Below are 11,454 nucleotides of genomic sequence, written 5' to 3'. Positions count from 1 at the left end.
AGACGGGATATGTGAACATATGAATTTTAAAATCTTATAAGACATGAAAACACGACATATATAGGATATAAAGTATTTTTTAGATAAATTATAATGAATTTTTGATATTTTATTATTATTAAAATATAAAATATTTTTTAATTATTTTTAATGTCTTTTTTTAATTATATAAGAGTATCTAAAATATACTCATTTCAACAATACATGTTAAGAATAAGGCTGGACACGCTGATACGTGATGATATTTAGGTATGTCCAAATATGTCCGAAATTTTTTTTTATTTTTTATTAAGACACATTAAATACGACAAACATGTGTCGAACGAGTGTCAATAAATGTTAGTATCCGTGCTTCATAGTATTTTACTATCATTTTCATTTAACTACTAATCTATTTTATATATTTCTTATGATTGAAAAAGGATAGTTAACACAATATATATAATTATCGGATGTAAATCAAACTTATATTTTATACAATAATATATATTAAAAACACATACACAATAATTTTACTCCTTAAAATTTTTTATGTCAGAAAATCTAATTTTAGAGACATTTCAATAGTGACTAAAAAAATTACAGTAGACACTCTTTTACTGAATAGCATGCATTATGCATTTTCACTCCTTGTTTTTTTCTATTTACTAAAAGTAGTGTATAATTAATATATAGTTCTAGTATCTTTGTTTCTGAAATACAATATTTGTGCATAATTTACTAATAAGATTAGAAGGAAAAATTAATAAATGCAAAACACATTTATTGCATGTATTAAAGAAATTAAAGATATATATACTTTGCCCTATCATACAATTTGCATTAGATTTATATTCCCAGAAAACATATGGTATGAAATAAAAAAATTCTACCTAAAGTATTAATAAATATCAATTTATATGGCAAATATCTAAAGAAAAATAATATTAATGTATGCAAATATATAAATACAATGCAAACAAATAAAAATATAAATTTTTTAAATAAATTATTTATTTTAAATAAAATATAATTGATAAAACATAATTTTTGTATAATATAGTTGTTGATATAATAAATAAAAATGATATTACTTCATAATAAAAATATGAATTTTTTAAAACCAACATATTTATATAGTGCATAAAACTAGAAAAAAATTATAGAGTTAAAAACAGAAAACATATATTTAAAAAGTCATCGAAAAATAGCTGAAGAAGTACACATATATTTTTGTGCAAAATTTAATACGATCGATTAAATACGAAAAAAATTCATATTCTAGAGCGTAATTCAATTGATTGAATAAGAAAAAATTCATATTATTAGTGAAAAATTCAATCAATTATGTTGTACTTTCAATCTATTGAATAAGAAAAAATTTATATTCAAGTGTGCAATTCAATCGATTGATATATTTCAATCAATTTTTTGACGTTACCGAGTTTTTACCAATCAATTGGTGTCAAATAAATTAATTGAATTAACAACAAATATAATTTTTCTAACTATTAATGAAAGATCTATTTTGTAGTTAATTTTTATAAGAGTGCTAAATTACAAGTCATAGAAAGCTGCTAAAACTACTCACGCTGGTGTGCTGAGTTCCGTGAATCACAAGTCAGTTTGAAGGAGGTTAATTTACTGAGCTATTAATATGCTTAGCTGTACACTTTCTGTTTTGGGTAAGTTTATTAGAGTTCAGTTACAATCAAGCTTCTAAAATCAGTTTAGTGTTCAGTTAAATGCTTCTAGAGTTATGTTGCACTTGTACTTATAAAAACACACTCACCCTGAAAACTCAATTCTGATGCAACAAATACAGAATGCACATTTACAAAATTCAATTCTCTCTATTTCTTCTTCTTCAATCTCTGACTCTTATCTCTCTCTTTTTTTAAATAGTTATTTGAGTTTCTAAAATCTTTCAATTTTTAATTATTAATGAATATAAATAATAAATTAAAATTAAAAAAACATATTTTGTTACCACCACTCTTATTCATTAAGGAACCCAAGAAGGCGCTCCAGTAGGTGGTTGCGGTGCCGCTCTAGAAGCATGGAGTGCTACAAGTGTTTTTAGTGTTCCAATGCCGTTTTTACGAAGAGAGAAATGTAAAAATATTCTGGTAAATAGACTGATATTATATTATAAAATTATTCATTCTAAGATATGATGTTTATCTAACGATTAAATGTATAAAGATATAACAGTAATCTAATTATTAAGTGTGTGTTTGGATTATAGTTTACAAATGAGAGTTTGTATAAAATTAATTTTACAAATTTAATTTTGATTAAAAATAAGTTTGTATTAAAATAATTTATGTTTGATAATTTTTGTATCAAAATAGATTATGATAAAATAAATGTTGTTTGGTTTATACTATTCAAAATCATTTTTAGATAAAAAATTACTAAAATAGACATCAATTTAAAATTTTTTTATATTATCCTATTATTTTAATTTAGATATTTAAATATATCTTATTAGTTAATTTTATAATAAAATTAATATTTACTTATTAAAATAAAAATAATATATAAAAATAGATAAAATATATTTTTAAATAAAAATAAAAAATATTATATATATATATAAAAGAATATTTAATCAAATATGTTACATTTTTTAAGTATTAAATGTTACTTTAATATTTTTTACATCATACTCTTATACTCTTATTCTAGTACTCTCAATAATCTTATTCTTAATATTAATTTGGAATCCAACGTGATTAATTTTTTATTTAATTTATCTTTTTTAATGGAATCATAATCTATATTATAAAAAATTACAATAAAACATAGTATACGAGAATTACAATTATAAAAGAGAATACCGAAAATAATAAAAAAATTAAATATTTATTTTATAATGATCGAAACAAATCTAAAAGTTCTTGGTAATCTTTTTATATAATATATTTTTAGTATTTTTGGTACTCGTTTGTTAGTATGTTATAATTTTTTACTATTATTATTATTTACAGTTAATTTTTTATTTAATTTACTTTACCTAATAGAATTAATGAATTATATTATAAAAAGATAATAAAAAATATAATACACAAAATCACAATTATAAAAGTGTACAATGTCAAATAAATAGTTGAAAAAAAATAATAAATAATAGAAAATAAAACTCACATAAATAGAAATAACAAGAATTTCATAAATAATATAATAACATATATAAAGAATAAAGTTGGTAAAAAGTAAATAAATTATTAGTATTTATGGCTAAAAGTCAGTTAAGAAAACGCAGAAGTTACAAATAGTTGCTTCTTGTAAACGTGGTTTTGGCAGCAAAATCACTTCTGCGTTAATGAGAAAAAAATTTGCCAAATCAAAAATTGAAGCTTTCAAAAAATTTAAATGTGCTTCTTCCTTTTTAACGAATTTTCTAAACACACTCTAATTTTTTTAAAAAATGAGTGACATTATTAAAATGTGCCGTTATTCTAATGTAAATTCAAACAAAATATGATGCAAAAAAAATCATAGTAATTTAAAGGGTAAAATACTATAATAAGCCAAGGAGAATGAAATTTTACACAAATAAGCCAAATGAAAAATTGGTTCATGAATCCACCAACGCACATTGTTATATAGTTCGAATCAAGTTCATTCGAATTCTATTCGCACATAATTCGAATCATGTTGATTCGAATTATAAACAAACGCGCACACACATTCACACACGCTGCACATAGTAATTCGAATTGAACAGATTCGAATTACTCATGATTCGAATTAGTGTGTGTGCGTTTGTGTATAATTCGAATTATGTGTGAATAGAGTTCGAATGAACATAGTAATATGCGTTGGTGGATTCATGAACCAATTTTCCAGTTGGCTTATTTGTGTAAAATTTCCTTCTCCTTAGCTTATTATAGTGTTTTACCCTTTAATTAAACTATTTGCTCAAACTAAACCTAAATTACAAATCTCTTTTGAAGTCTATTCCATATCTACACATAACTAAAGCTTGAATGACCTCTGTGTTGTCTCCTTCGGCCCAAAATTAGATAAAAGACCATGTTGGGCTGGTTCCAGGGTCAAGACGCATGCAGTAGCCTCAGCCTCTCTCACTGTGAGTGTTGAGGGAAGCTTCGCCGAATCTCGAATCAGCGCCCCAGCGCCCCAGCGCCACCTTCTTCCCCAACTGAAACGTCTGCATCAAACCGGAAAAGCCAATAATGCCCCTTTGGTTGTCTTTGTTACCGGCGGATATATCGGTATCCGCTATCTCGTCCACCGTGGCCGCCGCCGCCGCCACGGTCACTGCCGCAATCTTCTTCTTAATCTGCAAGTCTCACCTCTGCTCCCATCAAGAACAACCGAAACGCAATCCACGTGGCAAGATCCTGTTCGTTCGCGACTCAAATTTTCAACTGCAGAAGCCCTAGCGGAGCGCCTCCGCAATTTGTTAGAGTCGAAAGGCCTCGTTTTGGAGGTCATAGATGCTCGGAATTATGATCCCGAAGACCTACCCAAGGAGAACCTCATCCTTCTCGTTGATTCAACTTCGGATTTTTGGTACCAACCTCCCGAACCACCTCAACTACTGGCCTTAGACGACAGCAAAGGAGCAAAGAACTTCGCCAGGTGGCTCGTGCGTAACGCGGAGAGCTTTGGGATGGGAGCCGTTGTTGTGAAGGCTTGCAATTTCACTGCATTTGTCGTGGGGAAAAGGGATGGTAAGAATTTAATGGCTAAGGCCGCCAATCATTTTAGGTATGTTGAATACGATTACCATTTTAAAGAGTGGTGGGGAAGTGTTGTTGCGACGGTTTCAGGAGATACGGTTGATAATGGCATGTGCGGGGAATCTGAACCTGAGGTCAGTTTATAACTATGACGTTTTAATTTCTTATCTAATTTTATTCTAAACACTATGATTGTTGTTCTAATTCTAGGATGATGTTGGTTGTTCTGATCCAAAAAGCATATATATGTTGGTGGAAAATGTGGATGTAGTAGATAGAAAAAGAACCTTCAGGCGCAGGATGTTAACTATCACTGAGGCCAACTTTATCAAGCATGGAAGTGTTGATCTTGAAGATGGAGGTCCTGTGACTGCCCAATGGCCTGTTGGAGATGATCTAATAATGGATTCCAACTTACCAACTTTTCAAGGATTTTGTTCCCTTGGTGGCAGCTTGTTCATTGCTGGTGGTATCATGTGTAACAATGGATCAAAATTTGAATTTGAGCTAAAATTGGAACATTTTTTCCCTGCAAAAATGTGGTGCCTCAAGTATGACGGTTCGACCTGGATTTGGAGTTTATGCGGAAGCATGATCAACTACCGAATGAATCCCATAGTAGTCCCATACCATCGCAACTTGTACATCTTTGGGGGTGATAATAAAGATTGGGTTGAAATCTACAATCCACAATCAGATTTATGGGAAAAAAGGGAAGTGCCTAGGGAAGCGCCCCATGTGAACTTTTGGTCGAGTTCTAAATCTTATTTTTTGTGGGAGGACAGAACAAAGCCTCGTAAGAAAACCCTCATTATGCTTTATGTTTATTATGGTAAGTATCAGGAGCTCATCTCATATGACATCGAGGCCAACCTTTGGAGATCCCCTCACTGCGATTTACCGCCAATTCGTGATTCTTGTCCTAGGAAACTAATTCGTTTGGCATGCAGTAATTATCTCCTCATTGTTGACTCTGCCGCTATGTGGTACATTTATGACTTTTCTGAGAAGAAACTCATGGCAGATGTGCACGTGAATGGATTGGAAAAGCTGACTGGACGGGTGTCGTATGTTTTTTGTTGCCACTACACCAGCGAGGAAAGTCTGATTTATGTCTTCATGGAACCAGATGAAAAGGTTGTTGAGGAATATGGTGGTGATCCTGACTTTGTTCCTTATGCTAGAGTCAAGCTCCAAACAAGTGGTAATTTTTCTACCAAGGTTGAATCCAAGGGTAATCTTAAAGTTGGTCCCTATAGCAAACTCTATATGTAAGCATGAACCTTTCTCTGCTTTCTTTGTTTATAATTATTGTGCTGTTTGAAACTTGCTCACTCTATCCATTGAGCTTCATTGTACAGGTTTGCTGTTGGAGACCAAGACATTGAATTAAAGGGAGGATTGTAGCTTAGTTTTGTGCATCATACTGGTGTGGTGGACATTATATTAATAGGAATATGTTTTCTTGAACAGAGAAATCCCTTTATATTCATTGTAGCTTAGGTTTGTGCAGGGATCTTCATTCTGGACTGGTGAGTTTGTTGCATTGGAATGGAAGAGGGAAGATATAGGTGGGGTTGGAGTTGGATGTTATTAAGCCTTGTCCTTTGGATGCTCTTTGGGCACCCTATGATGAACACTACTTTTTTTTTTTTCTTTGGATTATTGACTATGAACAAATTTCTCTTTGTTTGATCGATCCACTTTTTGTTTCATAAGTCAATATTATTTTGATCATTGATATATATTGAATTGCACCGTCTAAATGTTTAAAGTATACAATACATGTTAGTAGGGTAAAAAAAAAAAGGAAGGTAGTAGTGGTTTAGAAACTAAATGTTTAAAGTATACAATACATGTTAGTAGGGTAAGGAAAAAAAAGGAAGGTAGTAGTGGTTTAGAAACTAAAGATGACTGGCCATGCCAAGAGTAATTAGAGATTTCTTGCTTTGAAAATCATATAGGAATTTTCTTCAATGTTAAATTAGATATATACATATTACAAAAGTTGGCTCTCCTAAGATATTAGTGGGACAGAGCAATGTGTGTCCAATTATCCAGGGGAGAGAGAAGGTTGATGTTTTTGTTGATGCATTTAGACAAACTAGTGTAAATTCCGCACTACATTACGCCTGGATCAAATGTTGATCCAATATAAAAATTAGTTGATATCATATCGACTATTACTAATACTTGTTACGTTTATCTTAAAAAAAAGTTCGTGTATAAAAAGTAAAAAATCTACTATATATCTCTTAGTTAAATATTGTTCCATCCTCTATTTTTAATAGCCCAAATAATCTTTTTTAAGCTCATATAAGTGGATTAGCCTTATATAAAAAAAAAAAGCTATTACATACGTGTGTTTAAATAAAATTCGTAACATTATGTTACATGAAAAAAAAACATTAAATAATTAATAAGAATCATTGTTATTATAATAGCACAGGTAATGATTACTAACTATATTATATTCAGTTATATATTTTATATCTGACTATTTTGGTTTATGATAGTATACAATTGTTCAACAAAATGAAGAATCATAATGCAGATAATTAGCACTTCTTTTGTAAGGAATTTTGCAACGCCACCAATCTAGTAGATGAGGAGTATATTAGTCCCCAAAATAACGACTAAGAGTTAGTCAAATAACAATATAGTTGCCTTTGTTCAAATGTTGCAATCCACAAAAATTGCAAACTACAATATCATTTACAACATTTTCACCCTCTCCATCTATCATGGTCTAAATGCGTTTTTTAAAGTTCAATACAGTAAACTTTAAAGATGCACTTGTCTTCCAAAACAGAATATTATATATAGAGAATTATTGAAATACAGAAGTAGACTTGTAAAAAAAAAGATACAATAAAAATAAGAAAAGTGTAAGACATAAGACATCAAGATGCTAAATAAGGAAAATATTCTTAGCTTCATTTAATTACTAAAACAAAATTCTTTATGCACTACTTAGAATATTACCTTTGAGATTAAGGAGAAAGTTTCTATCATTTATCAGGGGTTCTAATTCAGGTACATACTTTCCTATAAAAAAAAATGTGTTTTATGAATGGTCAATTTAATTAGACAAAAAAATAAATTAGAAAAAGGTAAAAAAAAATTTACAAAGTATGATACTAATTTCAATACTGCATTGCTCACTCTATCTGCATAATAATTGTGCATAAAATTGTAAGTATCATTAGCTGTTTCAAGACAATTGGTAAAGCACATTATTAAATTTATCAACACATAATATATACGAAAGCATAGGAAATAGTAAGACAGTTATTCTACACATTATTATGCAATGAGATTCATTAAGTAGTGAACTTTGATATCATCATCTAGATAGGATCAAAATATGATAGTGCTCCATAAGTTTTATGTCAATTGTATTTTTTGTTTTATTGTCAAAGGAAACTAATAGCAATGAATTGTCAAAGGAAACTATTTAGCACACTTTTGCAAACTTAAATGGAAGAGAACATTCCTCTATTGATATTTTGATGTTTTCTTGATATTATTTCAATCTTATTGGCTGCTTTATACCAAAGAGGGGTTGAAGAGTATAGTCAAAAAGAAAACAAAATTACGCTTTTCATATGTGGATGCTGATGGATTAGGATATCTCCAATAGAACAAACAGAAAATTATCAAACATTACTAAAAAATAGATACAGAACATTTTAAAATATTCGAATGCAAGTAATAATACAACAGCAGTCAACTTATCATTCACACAAAGCTAATAGGCAATAATTAATACTTAATACTTGAAGTGCTCTCCTATTATATATAAAGAGACTAGTGTAAAATATTATTTCAGTATAAAAATTAGTTAGTACATATTCATTAATATTAATAGTCGTTATTTTAAATTTAGAAAAATATTCGACCTATTATATAGGAAAAGAACATGTTCTATCCTCTATATTCGATAGTCTAAATAATTTTTTTTTGAGTTCATATTAGAAAATTTTACTTATATGTGAAAAACATATTATATATGTATATTAACAATATTAATGAGATACAAATAATAATATTTAACAAGATTTTACAATTGAACACTATATTTATTTTTTAGTTAATTTTAAACTTGAGATTATTAGTTCACTAAAACAAATTTATTTTTTATCACTTCTAATTTCAAATAAATAATACATGCTAAACTAATAACTTCTTATTGAAAGAATAATATATTTTAAAAAATATTATTATTTGAATTCATCATATCCTGGCTTACAAATTAATTATTCAATTTGTTAGAGTTCACAACTTTAATCCAAAGATCATTATTTTTGTATATATATAATACTCGTTATACCTAACAAAATTTCAAATTTTGAACAATGACATTTAGATGTATATGATTATAGACAAAGTTAAACTTTTTTACAGAGAAATAACTCAATTTAAAATATTTATAAAATTGACGTAATATAGTTTCATAATTATTTTATATTTTAAATATAGTAGTTTGTAACGTACATTTGGTTCTAAAATTCTACTTATAATTGTTCATTTAATATATGTAAATCGTATAAAATATATAATAATATATTTTTGGCACCTTATTTAATTAATGTTATGAATTTATTTAATTAAATCTATTATCTATTTAAATTTCTAATTAAGTATATAATGATAAATCCTCTCAACGAAAAATACATTAAATTAATGTATAGTTATATGTTATTTATGAAATGTTCAAATCCTAATAATTGGATACTATAGTTAAGTTCAATTAGCCTCAAATAATACACCACAAACTTGCACCAATAGCTTATGTTAAACCAAAAAAAAAGTTATCTTCGTTTAATTAAAATTTATATGTATCACAATTATTTTTCTAAGAAACAATAAGAAATTTAACCTTTTTGATACATATAATTTTTTTTTCAAGTAGATAAGTTTCTAAATTCTCAAAAATTGAGTTATAATGTAAAGTTTAATTATCCTCAAATAAAAGTAAGAGTGTAAAAAAGTGCTAAATCTCTTTATATAAGATATTAAATAAGTTATTTATGTTTGTGCTTGCTCTTTATCATGAACATTTTGAATTTGTACGTGAGAATTGTCCTCTAAGACATACTGTAAATTCTGCAAAATTAACGAATAATTAATCAATAAATTAAATTTTAATAAAATAAATTAGAAATATAAATTTTATATTAAAATAAGATAGAGTTAATTAAAACTAGAATTTTGACACTAATTTCAAAGAATTTGGCCTAACTAGCTCATTAAATAAAATGAGATGAAGCTCATTCTTTCCATTTCTGCATGCAAGAACAGAGTTCCGATCACCGCACAGTTTGTGGCCACGCATTCGCGTCGTCGAGCTCTACAAAACCCAGTCACTAATTAGGTAAGGAAATCACTTATGTGTTCCAATTTCTTCCTTCCCAATTTCGAATTATATAAGCAATTATGTTAAAAATTGCTTAATTTCGGTGTTTAGGATCAAATTAACTTGGTGGACTTTCCAAGCTTTGTCCCAATTTCCCGTTGGTAAGGTGAAAATTCTAGAACTCTAGTTAATTCTTTAATTTTTGTGTGTTGGGTATATTAGGTATTGAATTTTGGGTATGAATGTGCCATATATGTGAATTAGGTTGATGTGTATAGGAATTTGAGCTTGATTTGTGGACACTTGAGACTTGGTGGAGGTTGGGTGATGTTGCCTTGGTAATTCTGGACCTCTTAGGGCTATGTTCGGTGCATTAGCGGGGTTGTCTTGGATAATACGTGGAAATCGGCCAAGGTATGATTTAGGTTTCACGTATTTAATATATAATATTCTGTGAAAACTTAGGCTAGATGACCATAGGATAGGCTAGAATGTATGAAAATGTTAAATGCTTAGTAACCTTGATGACAATTATGATGTGGATTGTTGTTGTGTTGGTAATTGTATGTGGATTCTATGTATATAAATGTATACATTGTGTAAGTGGGTGAAATATTGTTGATGTAAAATGATGAATTTAGGTTGAAATGGTGTAATGAGGAATTTGATGCTGTGTTGGTATGTTTTGGTACATTGTTAGGTCATTTGTAGGTGTAGAAGTTTGGTTTTGAGGTTGGTTGTAATAAAATTGAGGTTTGAAGGTTTTTATGAAAAATTGAGTTTTTTAGTTGAACTTCGGCAAGCCATAACATGGCTTCCGAACCCCCAAATAATTTCAAACTTATTTTGTATAAAAATTGGGTCCGTGAAGTTTACGTCGTTTTTAGAATGGATGAGAAATGTTTTAAAACAAAAAAGTTATGCGTGTCGGAAGTTTGAGGTTTTAAATTGAATTCTGCAACATTTTAACTTAGCCAAAATTTTAATCAAAAACCCATGCATGCGTACGCATACCCCTTTCATACGCATTGGTTACATTCTGTTTGGTACCTACGCATACGCATACAGGTGCATGCGTACGCATCTTGGGCTAAAAAGAGAACTATGCATACGCATACCTCTTGCATGCGTACGCATAGCCCTGTTTTTCAGCAAATGGATATTTTGTGTCTTAAAGCCAATTTTGACCCTCCAAACCTCTATTTTCATTCTGTTAAATCTAAACTTGGTTAGAAAGTCTAGAAATAAGTTGAAGTTAGGGAATGGAAGTAACTTCAAGATGAAGAAAGTTTAAGAAGTGATGTTTTAGGTATCAGGAGGTAGGGTAAATATGTTTAAGTATATATATACTACTTAAATTATGCAATTGGCTAAAGAAAAGAAGGAATGTTACATTATATGAGT

The 11,454-nt window shown here is 28.9% G+C and overlaps 1 protein-coding gene across 1 annotated transcript; it reads left to right on the top strand.

The window, feature by feature from the left end:
* The first annotated feature begins 3,801 nt into the window (after positions 1–3,801).
* Positions 3,802–6,389, top strand: LOC107495531 (uncharacterized). Its single transcript, XM_016116677.3, has 4 exons — positions 3,802–3,833; positions 3,970–4,825; positions 4,902–5,962; positions 6,053–6,389. The coding sequence occupies exons 1-4, from the start codon at positions 3,802–3,804 to the stop codon at positions 6,096–6,098; spliced, it is 1,995 nt and encodes a 664-aa protein (XP_015972163.3). The 3' UTR covers positions 6,099–6,389.
* The last annotated feature ends 5,065 nt before the right edge of the window (positions 6,390–11,454 follow it).

Source organism: Arachis duranensis, chromosome 6 (assembly GCF_000817695.3).
Source record: "Arachis duranensis cultivar V14167 chromosome 6, aradu.V14167.gnm2.J7QH, whole genome shotgun sequence".
Classification (NCBI taxonomy): Eukaryota; Viridiplantae; Streptophyta; class Magnoliopsida; order Fabales; family Fabaceae; genus Arachis; species Arachis duranensis.
The sequence above is the reverse complement of the archived record's forward strand: the minus strand, read 5'-3'. Positions and strand labels throughout refer to the sequence as shown.

Coding starts and splice junctions, on each gene's coding strand:
- LOC107495531 (XM_016116677.3), top strand. CDS start 3,802: ATGCGTTGGTGGATTCATGAACCAATTTTCCA. Junction 3,834..3,969: donor ATTCATGAACCAATTTTCCA/GTTGGCTTATTT, acceptor ACATAACTAAAG/CTTGAATGACCTCTGTGTTG. Junction 4,826..4,901: donor GCGGGGAATCTGAACCTGAG/GTCAGTTTATAA, acceptor TTCTAATTCTAG/GATGATGTTGGTTGTTCTGA.